General features: G+C 38.6%; 1 protein-coding gene across 5 annotated transcripts in view; it reads right to left on the bottom strand.

Annotated features, from left to right (window-relative positions):
• Positions 1-21603, bottom strand: part of LOC125769640 (hemicentin-2-like) — a 218616-nt gene that overhangs the window by 26205 nt on the left and 170808 nt on the right. For all 5 annotated transcript variants that reach the window (XM_049438446.1, XM_049438444.1, XM_049438445.1 and 2 more), the window contains one exon: positions 2114-2409. In XM_049438446.1, coding sequence (XP_049294403.1) covers positions 2114-2409 — 296 coding nt within the window. The remainder of the gene's footprint in view (positions 1-2113; positions 2410-21603) is intronic.

Here is a 21603-nt window from a genome sequence, read left to right on the forward strand (position 1 = left end):
GGAGCTCAAAAGTCAGCAATTGTTGTGCACAATTTTTTTTATGTTTCGCAAACGTTTGTTTGCGTGCCCAAAAAACAAAAAATGGGAGCGTAAGCAAATTAATTTGTCTTTCCGTTAATGAATGTTTATTTTCCCGAGGTCGGTAGCTTCCGCTATCGGCACTCATCGTTCGCGTCGGGTACAGCCTTTTTACGGCATACGTTTGCATTGTTGATGTGGTGCGAAAAATTAATCGAATCGTAGAAAACCCCTGAGGATGCCGGTATATGAGCTTGCGAACGGTGGCATGTTTTCCGCGGGTGGAAGTGGAAATGTTTGCATAAATTTTGGCTTTTCTGGCGAGTCATCGGAATAAAATGTTGTTCACACGTGCATCGTACATAAGTTGTTTGAAGTTGGATAATTTAAATAATTATGGATAGCCTCGACGTCAAAACCAGACTCATCATTCACGGGGGGATGAATTGGATAATGAAGTGGAGGAGAACGACGGTAAATATGAAAAGGAAGCAAATGTACGAACAACAAAAATCAAATACAGCAGATTAAACATGGTGAAAGGAATGTTTCTTGGTTTCGAACATAAGTTTCACCAAACAATGTTCAATTGGTATTGTGGAATTCTGTAGACTATGGATGAGCATCCTGGGATCCCTGGGGCGAATGCGGCTGGTGACGTTGTTTTATGCGGCCCACGAAAGTAGTTTCAATGTTTCAAGCCAATTGTTCTATTTTATCAAATGTTATTACATACCCGTGTATGTTGTCATTGAAATGAAGGTTAAATTTTAGCGGAAAAATTGTTTGCTCAATCGTAGTTATTGGTCAGTTGGTGCTGTTATTGTATGTTACAAGAGAAACAAATTGATTCGTTTCATGTTTATTTATTACGGTAACATTTTTCAAAATATTTGCACACAGATATTGCCTTAAAACTATATTAACATTCATCTTTCAATAATAAACTTCAATACGTCGAGTACGAAACAAGCCGGAAAAAAGAGTTTTACTACATTTATTATTATATCAATGCATCCTGAAATGCAGCCCGCCAACACCATTTGATTTTAAAAATGGAATATTGTTCGACTTTGTGGCGAATTTCTTCGTATGTCGAAAGAGTTCGTCAGAGAGTGACAAAACGTTACAATCGAGCCCACGGAGAAATTGTGTCCCAAGAAAAACGTTTTTTTAACAAACAAACAAAAAGTGTTTAATTCGGCACTGCCACAACTTCACGGTATAGACCTGCTACCGAAGCCATCAAAATCGCTTACGGTTTTACGGTAGGTTACCAGGGAGTCAGCCTAAATATGTTTGAAATTTAAAAAAAATCGTACATCATGATTTTATTTTGTAGTAGACATTACAGAAAAGCATCGTGAGGAGTGTAAAGCATTTTTATTTTGATTTATTTTTATTACCATAAAAGGACAATCCACAACGGTCAAGTACACACGGGAAAAGGTTCCCTGTGACGGATCGAAAGAAAGCATTCCGAAAAAACATTTTTCACAAGGTACACAAGTTACTATTACCACACGACCACATGGACAATGACAGTCGGAAAATTGATAATAGTGACAGTGATTTGGAATCCATGTACTACGAAAGAATATTAAAATTCGAATATTGAAATTCAGTTGCATTTCTACAACTTTATTTGCCTTTCAATCACACGAGTGAGAAAGAGACATTATGTTAGTGTATGCCATTGTAATGAGAGAGATGTGACATTATATCACGTTTACCAAATTATGAAGCTTAGCATTAAACCACCAGAGTAGCTACAAAGTGAATGGTATGGCATGCAACTCACCCAAAAAGACATTGAATTGTAGACCGACAGTAGGTTCCTTCACTAGCACACTTCTAAACCCAAAAGCTATGCAAGTGAGTGACAGTGTAATCCTTTCTTTCAGCGTGTCCTTTGTAATTCTATTTACTAAGCCCGGTTAGCTAACTTTCCTCTGAGATTGCATTTCAAGTAAATGTTAGAAGGGAAACAATTTTTAAGGGAGGTGCAAAATGCATACAACACATGTTTCATGAGCGAGGTGTATCTATGCAAAGGCAGGAACATGTTGAGTAGACATGTAGGGTTGCATCTTACCGTTTTGTTGCCGAGATTCTTCACCCGACAGCTCAGATAAGCGGATTTGCCAACGAGCCCGGTCACATTGGTCGGCGTCGTGTCGTCGAAGTACGGTTCCTCCCATTTGCTTTGTGAGCTCTGGCCTTGTCCCGACTGTGGCTGCTGGCTGTGATGTGAGCCACCGAATTGGCTGGAGGATGCGGACGCAACCGAGCCGGACGCCACGTACGCCCGCAGATGGGCCGTACTGGTATCGAGGAATGATTTATATCCATCGAAGGGCTGATGATGCTGAATGCCACCGCTGGTGATATCTGTAATTGGAACGCGCCACAATGGGCAGATGGAGAGGAAAATTGTATCAGTACATCGATCACGCAAAAGCCAGCAGTCGGCGGTTTCGCACTACCACTGTCGTGGCGCGTTCGTAAACGTGTGTGTGTGTGTGCATGTCAGGGAGCTTATGCTACTAAATGGGGGAGTTTGCGGTTTATTAGTTAGAGGTGTGGCTGATGGAACGATTCCTAGCTAGCGATGTGGTGTCACATCGATGGGAAGCTTGGTGGGTACGCAATCGTATTTACGTGCGGTCGATTTCGATGGTGTTTATACCCATCCGGTGGTCGTTTGCGAATGGTTCCAACCTGGTTGATGCGCAGTGTCACTAACGATTTCGTTTGTGGCTTCAGCTCGCCTAGTATCTCGCCCAACAATGCGCAAACGTAACTACCAGCAAACATCGCCATGAATCTGTTATCGCAGCTGATGGGTATTATCTTCCCATCAGCAGCCACGCAGAATGAGGGAAAGAGACTTGGCATATTTAGCGCACGCGGTGCATAAAACATTGCGTGTGCATCTGTAAGACGGTGTTGCCACTGAAACGGTTTGCCTAGCCCTGTGCTGGAAGATGGATGGACATGTGGTGCCCGGTTTAGTTTGGTCTGCTTTGCTAGCCAAGCTACCGGACGCTGGTAACCTTTTGCCATGGATGCTAATAAATAATACAACACATTCGTCCGACAATCATTTTTCACTTAAAATAAATGATCCGTCAGAAATGGTGGACGTTTTACGGGATTAATTTAATTTCTACCTCACAAAGGATGGTTGAAGCATTTTCTTGCGTTGGTTTGAAGAGCATGAAACCATAATGCCGGGACAGGGAATGTTTGTTTTACGAAGAAAAATGACCATGTGCAGAAATTTGAAAAATCTACAAAATAATTTGTTGAACATTCTAGAACAGTTTAATACCAATTATTAATAGCAGCTCACTCTAAATAAAAACTATGCAAAAGAAACACCCTACCTTAACAAGTCGTAAGTAATGACAAAATCACTCTCTTTAATCAATTACTGCATCACGAACGATACATATTTCATTAATTGAAGTTTGTGAGAAAAAAACGTCTATTTGCCAGTACTAATGAATAAATCGCATGTGCACGTGTACTTGAAAAGTGTCAATTATGGTCGTTTCATTTTGAAAAATTGCAGCTTATTGAGGTTTTGCTGGTTGCATGAGCTGGGTTCGTTTTGTTCTTATGAATTTTTGATTACGTACTGTATTGATATTCATGGTAGTGGTAAATAATAACCTCTTCTTAAACCCTGTTAAAGGATACAGATAATTGATTTGTAGGTTTAGTGTGCAGACAGACTGTGTTTATTTTTTTTTCAATAGCCACTTCGTAACATTAAAGGTCATCATTTCTTTGTGCATCATTTCTTTGTGACAGTTAAAACGTTGAAAATTTGAACGTGAATTACAAGTCCTTGTAAATTTGAAGAAATTGTTAATTTAACTTAAAATATTCTTTGGATAATCTACTTTAGCGCGAACTTCATCCGAGGTCCATGAGACACTTTGTTATAAAGTTACAGGCAGAAAAGCGACGCAGTGTCGCTGCGTTCCGAGCGAAAATTCGAAACTTTAAACACGATTAGCTCGAAATCATGTTTTCAAAGTAGCTGGACATCATAACTCAAACAAGATTCGTTCAGTTTATACGCAGCCTAATATTTTTTTCTTTACAATGTAGCTGATCCGTTGAGGCAGCTTGTATTTTTTCCTTTTCGCGTTTTGGTTAAATTTATCAAAACGTAATTTTCGTTGTATTTTGGCAAGAAATGTGCTTTTTTCTTTTTTTTTATTAAACAAAAGAATTGACTTTTTTACCTTATAACTTTCAACATAATCAATATATCAATCAATAATACGAAGGATGACTAGTAAATTAAAAATTGGAAAAAAGAGCTTTATTTTAAAATTAACAATACGGTTGAGAAGCTCAACGTTGTCCAAAAAATATTTTAAAAAATAAATAAACATAAAGATATAAAACGGTAATAACTAAATAACCTAACATTTATCTAGTTTACTGTACAAATGAAATGCCTAAAATAATCTGATCTAGTTCACGCAAGAATTAAGAGAAAAACATCGACCTTGCGGTGTGCACGAAAAAAATGACGCAGTTGTGCTTTTTTGACTTCACTTTTCGACCTGCCCATCCCAGACTAAGTTAAAGACAAATAGCGTAACATGAAAGAATGAAGAAGTCTAGGGAATATTCTCGACAAAAATCCTTCACACTAGACACCTTCTCGCACATACTTTCAGAATAATCCTTTTAGCGTCTAATTCATTCAAACAAAGTACTCACACTTACGCCAAATAATAATACCCCTCATTTGATGTCCCGTGTTTGCCAGCGATGATGCCATTTTCACCTTTTAATATAAACCGCTAATAAACTGGCCCGGCACATACACATGCGATACACCGGTTCATTTCGGTGTTTGTACAGAAGGTGTCTTTTAACTCCGGGACAGATCCTTCTGCAAACGAAAGCTGCAGTGTCGGTGTTGCACTGCAACGAAGATAAATACATGAAACCTTTCCCTTTTGCACTGTATCTTTTGTTCGTTTCGTACCGAAAGTTCGTGTAGTGTGGCCACACCAGATAGGCGTGGTAGGTCTGTTAAAGTGTTCTGTTAGACTCTGGCACCACATTAGACGAGTGGAAATGATCCAAATGGCAGCCAGTTCCTTTTCGGTGCCCTGTTTCCGGCTAAAGCCCGCAACATGAACCTGCTACAAAGGAGTAGTTTTGCCAGAAGGTTGACTTTGAGTTTTCCCACTGCCTTTGAGTGTTTGCTCAGCTGAACAAGCGGTACCCGGGTGAAAGTACATTTGCTCAGGGAAAGAAGAAAAAATAGCAAAATTCACTGTACATGCGACAAGACCTTCGTGGCAGGCCAAAAACAGTCAAAAACCAACTACGTCGCCGGATCCCGTGAGGGATGTGCCTCTTTTTTCCAGAGAGAGTTTCTTGATTTGAAATATATATATTTTTCCGCTTTTCGACACAGTTTCCACCTTGAAGGCGAGGTCCCAGCACTAGATTCTTGCATGTACGTTTAGCTGCAAAAAAAAATTCTCGACGTTGCAAGGAAACGAAACACACTTCAAAAGTATCGCACGCATCGCTGCCGGATGCTTACTTGCTCAGGGTATTTCACTGCTGTACTCGTATGAGCGGTAAAATCGGTACCGAAAACCGTACCCGTATGCACCCGAAGTGAGAGTGAGCTGCAAAATTCTTGTCCCATTTCAATAAAGTTTGTGTTTGCCTGCTGAATTATAGCGTTAGTTTTCCATAAATTACATCGTCGCCCGTCGACCTGTTTCAAACCGGCTTCCGAAATACTTTCACGGTTGCGATCTACACTACTCGTTTCGCTACAAACCGGCATTTTCCACCGTTCGGTACGTTTCGGTACCGGGCAAGGTAGTTTTCCTTGTATGGAAGAAAATTGCAATTGTACGTGTCGCTTTTGGGACGGGGAAACTTTGGTACTTGTGAAAAAAGGAGTATGAAATGCTTTCTGTTTTTGGAGACAAATGCCAGCAATGTAAAATTATGATCCGTTGCTATTTTCGGTAGATTCGGTAACTCGTATGCTGGTAACCTACGCGAGGAAATGAAACGCAAGCTTCATAATTTTTGCGCAACACTAATACACGTAATGTAATTGAACGTTCTCCATAAAACCATTGTTTGTTTGGTGTTTTTTTCGATTTTGTTTTAGGTTGGTTTAACTTTAAAGATTTTGTAAAGTTTAATAATCTCAATTTTTTTGTCTAGAATCAACAAAATCTTTATATATTTATTTAAAAATGCTATATGCGTTAGTTACAATTTGAGATAATGTATAATTAATTTGTACTTTTAGTGCAAAGTACTCAAAGTACGCAGGTAATGCATAACCTCTCCCAAATTACAAATCTGTAAATGTCAGTAAGGTAAGACAGGAAAAAGAGGCATATTTTTGTACCTTTTTGTTGAAACAGTCAAACATTTGGCTGTATAAATTTCCTTGTATAAATAATATCATACTCTTTGTAGGGGTCCGAAAAAAAAACCACGCGGTAGAAAAGTCCCGTTCGGTATCAGCGAAGAATTTTGCTAAACCTTAAGAAAGGTTAATTAAAATTACTGATTATGATTATAATTTAAAACTGAGTGTGATTGCAGATATTGACTCGTTGGTCGCATAACTTCTAAATGAGGCTCTTTTTGTGAAAATTTCAAATGCCCTCTTATGAATAATTTGACAATAAACAGTGCTTTGAGTTTTTCGATACATCTAATGCAGCCCTAAATAAATGGATGCAATAAAACCTAACCAAACTCTGTTACGGTGTACGTAAACAAACAGAGTTGTTATGTATTCAGGGTTGCTTAATTATTTTGTTTTTAGCGAATTATACCGAAATCCATTTTGAGTTTGCTTGTAAGTATGTCCTTGAAAATTTGAATTATCATTCAACAGAACACCTACATTGCGGAATCTACAAGCACGTTGTAGATCAAATGACTGCAAAATGTTACTGTCGACCAATCAACAATCAAATCTAATAAACAATCTAAAAATTCTTAGAGTGGGGACTCACCGGGAGAAAACATTTTAGATCGTAAGATTAAATTACGTAAATCCTATCACAAGCTACTGCTTAAGAGAAATCGTTAAATCAGCAAAAAGACTTAAATTACTTCCTAAAACCAAAGCTACTAAAACCAGTATTATCTTTATAATTCGAACCAAAAAGTTTCACACAACATGTACAATTTCTACAAGATAGTAGAGATTGCATAATATCCCATAAGAAACAAACTCGCCGCTTAAATGATAGGAAATGTAAGAAAGGCATAAAACCTTGTGTTGAGATCTTGGAGAGCAAATAATCTACAAAATTCTTATCATCATTCTGCCAACAAGGTTAAATTCAAATTTATACCTCTTAAAATACCTTCTGCCTACCCGCTTCTTATAAATCGTTTTCGCGTGATCCTAATCCAATGGAATCCAACTTCCCGCCTCTCCCATTCCATACCACTGCGACCACCTTCGATCCGGAAAAGATATGCATCTTCATTTTATAAACCCATCATCCATTCATTCCTAAAACTAGCTGATACAGCGTCGTCCCAAAACCCAGTGGAAGGAATCGGCCGCTTGTCCTCGCCGGAAGGATACACTTCGACCGGTTACACTTCGCCGAACGTGACAAATGAGCTTGCTGGATGTATTTTAATTATTTACCGCTTCATAAACTCGCACTCTATCTTCTGGATATTGTGCAAGAAGATAATCTGCATCGAAGGAGAGATAGATGCGAGCCACAGTATGAAGGTCAACATAGAATCCCTCGTTTAAAATTATGCTCACAGTTGCCTTCACATGGAGGGTTGCAAGGTTGAAGGCCGGAAAGTATGTATTTGAAAAGCAGGTAGCGATGAAAGTGGTGCCATAAAATTATGGTTTCATTTTTCATTGTCCCACCCGCTAGGAATGTCGCACGACGGTATTCGAAAAATCTAGCACTCTAACCTCATCCTAGCTTGTGCTTACTTTTTTTTTAAGGAAATGGATCCAAAACGTTGACTTTGGGATTTTTTGGAAGCTTTATGCATTCTTCCTTTCCTTTTGATCCACAAGATCAACCATATTTCACCGGATAGTAGTAAAGGTATTGAAGCTTGTTAGAGAACCAGCGTCCAGTGACCGAATAGGAAGAAAAATTCTTCTCCAGCGTCCATCTCTCCGCCACCATCTATCGGTATGCTTTCTATGCGACAAAAACCCGGCGAAGGTAATCTTTGCACAGCGGGTGTTTTCGGTTTATTGCCATAAAGATATATTAACTACCGTGCGACCCGTACTGGTGGGATGGTTTCGGATCTTAGCTCATAGATGGCCAAATATTTATTCACCTTTACCAAAAATTGGCCTCACAATGTTCTGGGAAGTTATTTCCTTCCCAGTTTCCTGGTTTTAGAACCTATACACTTTGGGGTTTTTTTTACGATCCTACGATAACGTATCCTGGTGGACATTAATTTAGCAACGCAGGGATTCACGCTGTGTACCTGTTAGGAGGAGTGGAAAACTTTATGGACGACTAATTTATGAGTCGATGGTTTTGTCTACGGATTTGATTCCCGTCCCGTATTTGGCTTCTTACCATTAAAATTGATGCAATTTAAATTCCTTTGAGTACATCGCATCATTTAAGCTAGCTCAAATTAACCTCAACGCCCTCAGTTGCCCTCGGATGCAAACGAGCGATTGCGGGAAACACTTTTTGCCCAAAATGTGACCAAGATAGTAAGTTTCGTACCGACTTACGGTTACTTAAAGATGAACCTTCCTGTGCTTATCCTCGGGGGGATTTACGACCGTGAAGCACCATAAAAGCAGCTATTGCCGCACGTAATGAGCTCGGGTGGCGCATAGAGCAAAGGCATCGGGCGAACGTTCGGTCGAGCAGCAAACAACAGCACTAACAAGATGTTGAGATATTTCCCCTGTACCTCCAGGAAACACCTTAAGAGCAGTTTGTTTGTTTGAATTTCAGTCGTGAGTTAATTTTCTTCATCGACTGTAGCACCTTGGACCGGATTTTTCCAACAATTTTTCTTTTTTTTTTGCTTCCTTTTAGTGTTGTTTTCAATGTGAATATCATGGAACGACTTTTAGGTATCTCGGTAAATCCGACGAAGTTTTCGAAAAAAAAAAAACATTCCCATGGTGACATGAAGCGCTCCGACGGTTGTAAACAGGTAATTACTTCAATAAAGTTAAATTTTACTTTCAAAGCATTGAGATGCTGATTGTGCCACCCGCCTGCGGGTCTTGTCTGTTTCGATTCGGTGACAAAAAAAATCACGGTGAAATAATAAGATCATTCTAAATCACTTCTGCAACTGCAGCAGCGCTCAAACGTTTTGTGTGAAGCGTTGAACATTTTAAATGTTGTTGTCAACAAGTGAATGACATCGTTAGATGTTATTGTAAAAAAAAGCTGATGGGAAGGAAAACATGTACATGCTTTCAGGATGCTTAAAAGATGAAGTGATAGCAACAAGTATATGCAAACATATCAAGAAAATTGAGCTTTTTTGTTTAATACGATTCGGTTTAAAAATAAACTTGTTTGCAAGATAATTTTTACGACCCACGAAGAAATTGTTTACAATAAATACAAACTTCACAGTTGGAAAGATCAGTCTCAAACAATAACGAAATACAAAACGAAAATAAATCCTAAAAAGGTAAAGCTTTCATTTCGCAACAGTTTTTAAGCTGTCTTATATGCATCAAACTTTCCGAACTCTCGCCACAAACGTGACCATCATTGGCGAACGATCATTGAAGTTGAAAATTAATGCGTATTTATTACGCTGAATAGTGTCAAGATGTCCAACGGTTCTGCAAATGACAAGCTGTTGAGAATGATCATCTTAGTCACACGTTAACCACCGACTTTAAGCTATAGAGTTCGACATTCCCATAACATCCTAGGTGGTTGGAGAAATGGTAGCATTCAATTTATTTTTATGGCCGCTCATAAATATGCCAATGTCTTGTCACACCACAAATGGTTGGCATACGTGTCCATAAAGGAAGTGGACGGTAGCTACTGACAGATGGCGATTTTGCGACCTCTCGCTACGCTACAGATGCGCTCGATACTTCACAGTATTAGAAGTCTCCTAACGATATGGTATTTATTTTTATCAACGTAATCTGCTCCCATTTTGGAGTCGTAAAGGGACGAAGATTTCGAATCCGGCCGATCCCTTTCAAGTGGAAACGTGCCCGAAATTCCTTCGATTGGAATATCAAACGACCGTATCACATGAGATCTTGCGAAGAAGAAATCGCTTTGCCACGTGTTTGGTAAGTTTCTTAGACGTGGATCGATAGCCGTTTAAACATTTATCAGATAAGGTGAAATTTAAATCTTGGTAGAAAGTTAGCACCCACTGAAATGCCTATGCAGATGGTATCACGAAAGAAAAATAAAAGAGCAATTGTAATTCCTGTAGAGTGCTGTTTGAGCACGTTGAACGGAAATAAATTTAATATGTAATATATTACTATAAGTGATGGTGATGATGATATCATATAAAGTATATTAGGATTAGTTGCTGGACATCATGAAAAATATAGCAAAATATTCATTCTGACACCAACAATGTTCCTTAGGGATTTCGACTGATAATGCGCAGAAAACTGTTAAATTGTCGAACATGCTCAATGAATTATCTTTGAGATTGAAGATAGAAGTAACCAACCTAGGCATTTGTCGTCGTACGTAATTTCTTCTACGGGCTATCCTCGAAAATTGTGTCAAGAAGAAGCAAAAGCATCCTGTCTAAATCGAACCTGTCAACCCGGTGTACGCTCGATACATCAAACTGACACATTCCACCTTCGTAACGCCATTTAACAGGTGAAATCGAGAGCACTTTTCCATCAAATATATCAACCGATCACTCGAATCGTTCTTGATAGATTTTTCCTTCTTTTAGAACAGTTTTTTTTACTTCTTCCCTGTGTAGCGATTCTACCATTAAGCTGGTTAAAGCCCTAAAAGGTGAAACGAGCTGCGTTAACTGACGGTGCCAGCGAAGCGTGGAAAATGTTCCCGATCAATTGCGTGTACCTAAGCACCTTTTTCCGGCCACTTTTGCTAAACGTTCCGAACCCGGCAGGCTTGCTTTTTTCCTCACCTCAACCGGATGTGGTTTGAAAAAAAAAATACCAGCCTGGGTGAAGTAATGCCTCGAGTGGAAAGGTACGAGTTATCAGCCATTAAGTGAAACATTGATTGAATTCCGACGAGCAAGAAAAATTCCACAAACTCCCCATCTAGAGGGAAAACAAAAAGGGTGAGACGCGAAATCTGAGTTGATTCGTTCGAAACGGATTGCAACCGGCTCTGTTTCATTTCTCTTTCGATCGTAGTCATTTTTCACAGCCAAGTGCACACGTACCGACAGAAAGGGAAGGTGTGTGATAAATTTGTATTTTCTAAGGAAGCACGGAAATGAGATTTTGCTTTATACGTGCAAAAGAAACAGTACACGAAAACCGTACAGATTGTTCGGTATTGATTCTTTTTTAAATTTAAGAATAGCAAAACACAATCAACGCAAATCTTTTTAAAGAGGTAAATAATCTACGGCATTGCAGCAACAAATTGGAAACGTTAAACATGGAAGTAATACCGTGTGTGAATGTTCTCTCAGAAATCGATCGATCAACTATGGATGGGAAATTTATCCTGATGACGAGATTAGCAAGCGGCTCAAGGCTGAAAATCCATCAGCCAACATATGAAGCGATATCTGCAAAATTTACTAATCCTTGCTAATTGGAAGTGGGGGATTTTTAGATAAAAAAATATTATAGTTTATGGGATTAAAAGATTAGTTAACTTGCATACGTGTTGCCGACAGATGACAAGATTCCTCACAAGTTTAAGCTTCTCTTCGGAAGGTTGTTAACGTTATTGTAGGTAAGAGAAGTTATTTTTTAAATATTTCTTATTTAATTTTTTTATAAAATTTATTGAGAAACGATATAATATTGTTTGGTCTAAATATATTTTCCCATCAAATAGATGATCTTTGCATGTATAATTTCTTTTAAAACACAAAAAACACGCTCACACACACACACGACATCAATCATCCATCATTATTCGTTTTTAAAGAAAAGGTGTTTTTGCTTCAGTTTGTAGTTTGACTTCGATCGATTGGCGATTGATGGAGATTGGAGAGAAAAATGTGCTGCAGATGAATAATCATATTGCTTGATTGATGGGTTTTTATGAGACTTGATGTTTTTTTATTTCTTCGAAATGTTAAAGATTTTTTTGAAACTTTGTGTTTCAATCACGTGTCGCCCCAAATAAAAACTGGGCCACAGGCAAAAGAAAAGGTGTATTAACACAGTTGTGATGTATGAAATAAATGCATTTTTGACGAAAATCACATTTAAATATAAATATATAATATTTCACCTTTTGCGAACAAATGTCGCAAAAGTTAGCCACACGGGAAAGCAATAAATGAAATTGTTTCGGAAAAGTATTTCACCGGTTGTATTTCACCCAATATGTGAACTTCTCTCCAAACTCTGCCCACAAATGAAACCTTTTGACAGCGAACGATTGTCACGCAATTGGATTGAGAAAAGTTTTGGCCCTCGTACTGCTCCCCTCTGCCATTCAATTGTAAGCCACCCGGCCCATATGGCAATGCGTTTTCAAATCCATATCGATGACGAAGGGACATAAAAATGAGTTATGTTTACGGTCTGCTAGACAGATTTACCGAAAGTTGAACGCGTGGCGTGGTTTTATTACGATTGCAGTACGAACTACCTCGCTTTCGGGCCATACGGCGTTTCCATCTCTTGCTCCAAAATGGGCACATTAATACGCTAACCCTCACAAAGAGAAGAGGGCAATCAAATCGACAACCTGCAACCGGCAACAAATTAATATGGTTGGCACAAAGTTTCACTTGGCAATGTATGCGCGTGTGGGGAAAGTTTCGAACCTGCGAATTGAAGGGTGCAGCACAATCAAAGTAAGGAGTGTAACAGCAGCGCCAGAAGTTTTAATATGAAGATATTTTTATGGCACATATTAAAATGGCAACATGTGGAGTGTGCAGAAGTGTGCCGACTTTCGCGGTCTGCTGTGAAAGGTAAAACAAATCTGTCAGAAATTCCATGAAGTGTTCGCAACACATTGTGTATCGCACCCTATTGTTATGTTCGTATTAATTAAACTTTGAAAAATATGATATTTTGCTATGTTTTATAAACAAATAATTTTTTATTCATTGCATAAATATTTCAAAATTATGTAAAACAGTAATATTGTAAGCTTATATTCCACAAACAACAGAGAAAAAAAATGTCAATAAACATTTTCTTAATCCTTTTTTTTTGCTTCTTAAAAACGCTCAGACCATATCAAGATGTATTTTTACCACGTTGCCAAATAAGCACTCCATCCCGGGAAGGTCTGGATGGGATTTGATACCCAGAGCTGTCGTGTAGAGATCGGCGCCGCTACCTTTCACACCAGACGGTTGCTCATGGAAAAGTTTCTTCAGTAGTAATCAATAGAATGAATTCATAAATAAACTTAAGAAACCTTCTGAGTGCCGATTTATTGCTGTTCTTTCGGCTGTGTTACTTTGCTTTATGTTGGTGTAGGGATTTGAAAACTTTACAGAATATAGAACTGAGAAGTGCAAAAAAACTGTTTTATTTTTGTTGAAATAAATGTTAAAACTGCAAACCAGTTAATACATCATAGATAAAGAATTAATTCCACAAATTTTAATTTCTACTTTACGAAGTTATCTTGTTAACACCAATCTGTAATGAAATGCTCTCTCAGACTTCATGCCAAGTATGGTTTGTTTTGTAGTCAAATTTTCCACCATCCAATGTGCGTGCCGTGAATAGTTTATTTAATTAATAAATTCGAAATACAAAATTTCACTTTCCACCATTAGGCAGAAGGCTGAGCTCGGCATGGCACGTGTTTGTTTCGTGGAAACGCAAAGCTGTCTGGGGCCTAGACACTTCTCGACTTTTCCATTCCACAAAATGAATTAGCATAAGTTCAAAGAGCTGCGAATGATTCACACGGTGAAATTAGTCGGAACGATACTCGACGTGTTGCTGCTTTGATCGTAACTGCTAAGATGCTGGGCGGGCGTTTGAACTGGACTCGGATTATGTTGAAGTAGAAGTTAATTAGTTATTAATTTCATCGGAACCATGCATAGTAAGGTAGTGCGCTCGATCGATCGACTAGAATGGCTGGATAAGATTGTTTCTACAAACCAATTAACTTTACGCTGGAAGGTCAGGATGTGGAGAGTAATTTACGGGCAACAGATGCGGAGCCGGTGGGTAAAAGAAATAATGCAAATGTCATAAACATGAATAGTGGGTAAGTTTGCAACTTGGAGTGTTTAAACAACACTGTTAGTAAAGTTTAGCTTCACGCCATCTTTTATTGGCTATAGTTTTTCAAACAACAGTTTGATCAAATGCAATAAACATTCACCCATCGGCTTTTCAAATTGTCCAGGACATGTGCAAAACTGAAAACTAACAAAAACCAAACGTCACATTCCCGCAAGACTTGTTTATACATCCTAAAACTCTTCCTCACTCAGTGATCGTGCTATCGTGTTTTCAGGCAGCAAGAATAGAGCCATCAAGCATATGGTTTCGAGGCCCGATCACATACAAATCTCTTTTCAAAACAGTGTCATAAAAAGAGTTTATATGGCCTGCGCGACCTTTTGCTGACAATATGGAGAAAAAATAGCAACGGGGAAAAAACAAATTTGGAGCAAAACCTGTCATCTTCACCGTACAACGGTAGGGTTCGGGTAGCCTAGATGGATGTATGTAGCCGGTTTATGTTTTGTGTGATAAGGTTATGTTGTGTTTGGCGCACGAACAAAAACAATAACATCGTGCCATATGCACGAAACGCTTCAGCGAAGCATGAGATGCAGTGGAGCATTGGGTTTTTGCCCATCTCGCTGATGCTTGTATCTGTGAGTGTGTGTGTGTGCGTTTGTGTTTGTGTAATGTGTCGGTGTGGGATGAAAACATAAAGCGCAATGTTTCATCTCCGGTCGATGAATGTGCTATCGGTGAGGAAGAAAGACAAATAGTTGAGAAGCGACTCGTCCCTGTTCCGGAGGAAAATAACAGCCAAATGGGTAGCCAGTTAGCAATTGCGACTTCCAGGCAATGACAGAAGGAACGCATCAAATAATGGCAACGTCATCAGCACGTCACGGGCAGAAGTTTGTTATCATAACGGTCCGGAACCGTTGTGCCGTTGTCGCAAGAAACGTTGGCTGACAGTTGGTTAGTCAACGGGAGGCAAACATATTCCGCACAGACATTGGAATCAAACACGTGAGACAAAACTAACGGAAACTGAACACAGCGTAGATTTTCGATTGTGTATGCGTTTATGGTTATGATTCTTTTTTTTTGTATATATATTTTCTTTTGGAAATGGCAAGGGAAGAAATGTATGCGAGATGACGTACGATACGGTGAGATATGTAGAAACGAAAACGTTTATTATTGACTGACGAACTTGGTTGACATGTTTCATTGTTTATTATTATGTTTTTCCATCGCCATTCTTCAAGGAATTCCGGTCGAGGAGTTCACACAGGCGATAGCATTCTACTGTTAGTGGCATGCTATCAGAATCGAAAACTGTCTTGATAAGCTGCAACCACCCGTAGTGATGACATTTTGTCAATTTAGAAATGATGCGAAGTACCGAGTAAAGTTTTACGCAGAAAAAAAGAAGGAAAATCCCCAAACAAATCAAGAGAAAGCAGTTTCGCGGCAGGAAAAAATAACAAAAAAAATATGTATTCAAGCAAAACTTTCTGCTCAACATTGGTTTGAAGAGATTTTTTCTTTACGTCACTTTATTCGACATTTTTGAAGCACGCAGAAGAAAGTTTCAAGCTTTCACGGCGGGTTGCTGCTCGTTTATGGTGGAAAGATTCACAGGACCTTCTTCGTTGTTGTGTCAGTTATTTCGATAAACTCCAGCCACAGCGGGCGTGCTGCAACTTTGCTGAAGTGTTGCAAGCATTTTCAACAAACTGTCAGTACACCGTCAGTAGCGTTCTCTCGGGCACAGATTTCAAAGCCTGAGTGTGACTTGTGTGGCGTTGGTGGTATGGGATGTTCTGCTGTAGACGTTGCAGCTGCAATCGGTAGCGAGTTGAGTTTGGCAGTGGCAACAGAGACAGAAAAAGTTTAGTGTTGAGTGCGATCAGCTTTGAGTAGCGTTTGAAATCATTTCCTGGGGCTGAAAATTTATCCTGGAATGGAGTGTATTTGACCACGCGGATGAGTATTTGATACAGTTATTCAGGCAAGTATGATTTAGCTGATTCTTGATAAAAATTACCGCAATATTTCAAACAAATCCTTGGAGCTGACAATGTACTTCAATATGCACATAATCTCAATGTTAAGTTGTAAAAGAAAGCAATTTACTAGATTTTTTGTTGGTATGCTTTCGGTACATTAATTTCAAGAATGAACAAATTGAGCTTTTCACCATTCATTTGAGATTACGAATTGGTTGTTTGTTTATTTTAAAACTCTTACAAGAAAAGATTGTGTGGCAGAAAGCCATACCTTCCCTGAGGAATGTTCCGTTCTAATTGAACAATGAATCTACTGTCATCGTGCGACCGATAGGCTTCAATCAACTTGCAACGATGCTACGGGTATGCTGGAATTCTGCTCTAACAGCGTCATAAATTCAACCCCGATGAGCTAATTCACTCATGTAATTACCGTACAAGCCATTACTAACGACCCCAAGAGTCGACCGTCAGGCAAGTCAGCTGACAGTGACGAAAGCGCAAGCGAAACTGGAACAAATAGTACCTAATGTTACCAGTGACTTCGCCGACATCACTCAGCGGCTGTAATCACAGACATCGGCATCGCACATCAAAATCCCATAACCTAACCTAACATAATCTAGCCCGATCTGCTGGGAACGGTATGGAACCAAACCGTGACCGGTTTTCATCAGAACTCTCGCTTACTACCACAAAGGAATCGGTAGATGGAAACGAGTGAGCGAGTGAAGTACATGTTCTTGAGATGTTACAGCTTTCTTATGTGGCCTGGTTCTGTGACAACACAGTCGTGGACGTCATTAGCAAACCGAGTTGAGGAAGGACAAAGTGTGTATATACATGCTTCATCTAGCACAGGGAAACCGGTACCGTTCGTTCTGAAAAACGAAGAAACGGATCGTTTATCCAGAGATCGTCCGTATTCCGCAGGAGATAATACCGCTCTGGAAGGGTTCCACGTGTGAAGAAGGGCGCGAAAGAGCACCCTGTTCCTAACGCTATTACATGATAATTATTTCGCAAATAAATTAGACGCCCACCACCAGTCAACCACCAGCCCAGGCATGTCATCCTGCACGATAGCAGCGTAACCAACCTTCGTAAAAGGCAGCACAAAACCGGATCACTCTTATGGCTGCATGTTTCATATTCCACCACTTGTGGACATCAGCCAAAGGATGGCAAACACCGCAGCAAAACGAAAACGGACATTTGTAATTGTGTACTTCGGTTCTCGAGGGTGAAAATGTCCTTCATCAGGAAAAAGCAACTCAACGTGATGCTTCTTGCTGGTGAGATCTTGCTTCACCCGAGTCAGATTTATCCGGAAGTATGAGGTAAGGATGAGCAAAAGGGTAAAGTGTTGGTAAATGAGAAACGTGCCTCAGCATAAATCTTCGCATGGAGAGTTCTTAGCATTTCAATTTGCTGCTGGGTTTTTTCTCTTCTTTTCTTTTGGTGTTAGTTTGCGTTAGAGAAAACTTGGGTGCTACTCTTGTCATGTTGGTTTGGAGCTGTCATGATCAGTTTCTGGAGGGTGGGAATTTTGCATGAGGAAACCACATGAAAGATACAGGATGTTGTTTTCTTTACAGATCCTTCATCTTTCACCAGGGAAGCGAACTGCACAGTAAAGGTGGGCTAGCATGAAAGGGTCATCTTGGTGGACGGGTACCACGAGTGCATCCAGAAGCAGAAGGTAGTTTTTGAAAAGTGGACATGGATATAGTGAGATGGATGGATAGCTTTCATCGTTGTCATTTCTGGGTTTTGATGCCTGTTCTACATGACATTTTTGAAACACTTGTTTACTGATCCCGGTGTCCGCCTCGGGTAACCATGTGACCGTACTAAAAGCAAACTAACGAGTTCTATTTATGATTCACCCTGCATGCTCCGTTGCATTGGAACCTACTACCATAAATACCTTAACTTATTGAGGATACTAGGAAGGTTCGGGATCATTTTAAAAAATGTGGTTTCTAAACCTAACATGGAACAAAATATGCTCTCCTCTACGAGAGTATGTTGATGCAAATTGACAGCTTTTAGGTTATGCTAGGAACACATAATACAAAAACGCAGCGACAGCAAGTTGTTCCGATGAAACTAGATATCTATTCAAAATTTTTTGACACATTTTGACATTTTTCCGGGTCGACGTACCTATTGTGAAGTCATTTCGTTTGCCTTATAAATAAAAAATGCCCTCTTGGTTTGATGGTGTCCGAAACTCGTTTTAAAAGCGACCTTCAACCTCTAGAGGCTTCAAACTGAACAATGGGGATGAAGCCCAACTGTGTATCTTAGTGACCGTACCAAACGATCCTGAAATTCTATACATTCCATGCATAATTAGACTCCATTTTGTTACAGGGAACAATTCATTGTACGGTCTGTTACAGAGGCTGACTCGGTGCCAGTAGTACGATTCACATCTCTTTACAGCCGGTAAGCACTCTTTGTACCGTTTTCAAAGGTCCCTTTGATGAAGTGTTTCTTAATGAGGTGTATTAAAATTCTATTCATTGCATTATCTAACACATGTTTTGCACGTGTAATAGTGAAATAATTTCCACAACGGTTTTGTGTCAGGCGGACAAGTCTACACCAGATGCAGTGTTGTCTGAATTATAATTGAGCTTAATATAAATTCAAGGCTTTATGATGCACAAAGTGATTTGTGAAAAATACTAAAAAAAAATTAACTTCAGCTATCAAGTGAAAGATTTTATTTTCATCGCTAAAATATATTAAATGGAGGCGCCCAGTCGTTTAAAGTAATTTAAACGTATGTCATAACATTTAGATTAAAAGTTTACTAAGAAAAATCTTATGCGTTTGTTATTAATTCCTCAAAATGTCTTAAAAGGTGTGATATAAATTTGAATTTAAAAATATGTATTATTAAAGCATGACATAATTTTTTTTACAACGTTACAGCTCATGAATACAAACAGATGTTTGAAACATTGCTAACGTCTGCAACAATGTGCTTAAAAATCTGTCAACATTTACAAATGATTATTTGTTGCTCATAATGAGATTGACCAGAAAATTAACACCAACGTGCATCAAACGAAATATCCCATCATTATCACTACACATTGATTGTGTCCCACTAGGCTACGCACTAATGCTGTCTGGCAGGCTTTTGACTGCAGATTGCATTAAAGTGATTTAATAGTGTCCGTGGGCTGACTGCAAAATGTCACACTTAAATAACATTACGCTCAGGCAATAAATTCCACACATCGTACATTTGATTATTTCTATCACCCCCTTTTTGGTACCAGCAAGTGGTGATCACATGCAACGTTTTTCATTAGACGTTGCCAGGTGTAAGCACTGGTGGTAAGGTTTCATGACCTTATGGTTGTATCTGACACGAGATTAACTGGCGCTCGATGATAATAATTGTACGCAGTGTGAAAATAAAATTTCAAACGACCCTAAAACATGCTATCCAAATTCGAAACCCTCGCTTACGAACATACGGGTTTGATCAATTGAGGTGTGAATGAGATAACAGATGTTGGTATATGTGATTGGTATGGTTGAAATAAGGAAGAATAAAACTCAACATTCGACCGTAATCGACACAGCGCTCATCGTTGCAGATGAAAGGTAATAAAAATAATAATCATCCGCATTAATTCCGCAATAATCGCAACACGTCAATGGTCACTTTTTTTTAACTATACAGACAAATCGATTGCGTTGAAACGTTGATACATGTGACAATTGTGTAACGAATTTTTTTCCGCAGAATTTTTATATTGTATTCATGTAGCTTTTAAGGATTTTCTACATTTGTAAAAAAATATTACATATACATATTGTAATAAAACACATTATAAATATGAAACGGACTCTTTACAAACTATAAATAATGACCTATATTCGTTTAGCACACCATCAAATCAAAGACGAATCATGCAAAGGTGATGGATTTAAGATCTACAAGCATTTCCAACATAAAAATAATAATCATTCACAAAAGTCTACAGAGACTGCAACAATGAAAAAAAAATCACTTTCACACATTAAAGCACACTAACAAACCGGTGATCGGTAGCATTTCATTCCAGGAAAAGGATAATTTATCGTAAACGGGCACCAATCGTGTGCACGTAGTTCTCACCTTCGGAGTCATAAATTTCAATTTTACCCATCTTAATGATGCGGTTCTGTGTTCTGCTGGTAAAGGGAAGACGTGTATGGAGTTGATAAATGTGAGAAAAATCATCATTATGTCACAGTATAACTTTTACATAACTTCCTTTATCGTCTCTGAAGTAGAGTCGCTTTAGGGTAATGGTATAGAACACTGAAAAATAAATAAAAAAATATGTTTATGTACCTTATAACGGTTTATTTTATAAACATTATACGTACGTTCAAAAAGGCTTACTAAATTTGAAACTCGATTTAAATAAATAAAAATTCATCCAAAAAACAACAAGCTTCCATTTTCCGTACTATCTACTATATTTAATTATTAACTTTAATGTATTAAAAAAACTGGTAATGAATGAACAAAATCTGCTTTAACAAAAGTTTGCTTCCCGAAGATTTAATTAGCCTGATGGTTAGTTCCGGTTAAAAATGGCTTCCACCAATGGCCGAAGATTTCATCAACCGTTCGGTTATCGTCGGGTCAGGATAAAAAATCTAAGGTTTCTTTCAGAATCATCAACCCCTAGCAACCCTTTGAACCCTTTTTTTATTTTTTATTTTTGCAATATTGGCTCCTTTCTCTTGCAAGATTACTCCAGACAGCAATGCTTTAAAATCTGCCGGCGTACGTGATGCAAATGGTAATTCGAATCCATTTTCCGGATTGTTTACAACGTGTACGAGAAACCAATATGCTTTCTTATTTGCAATACTGAAAAAAAACACAGTCTATATGAAACAAGAGCTACATTGAAAGAAAAGCTGTGAATGTGGAGCTGGATATGATCATGTTTTTTTTATTTTCACTTTAATATTATTCCTCTTCCTGTTTGCCTGAAAATCATTAAAGCACTAACTTAGTTGAGTAGCACTATTTAGGGAAGCTTGACTATTCACTTGATGATATTGAAAATAGCTTTGACAGTATTATTTGGTTGAATTGATTACATTTAATCGTAAACATTATCTAGAAGTGAAAACTTTTCGGATCAGCCATGCAGATTTCTAGGA

This window comes from Anopheles funestus, chromosome 3RL, assembly GCF_943734845.2.
Source record: "Anopheles funestus chromosome 3RL, idAnoFuneDA-416_04, whole genome shotgun sequence".
Lineage (NCBI taxonomy): Eukaryota > Metazoa > Arthropoda > Insecta > Diptera > Culicidae > Anopheles > Anopheles funestus.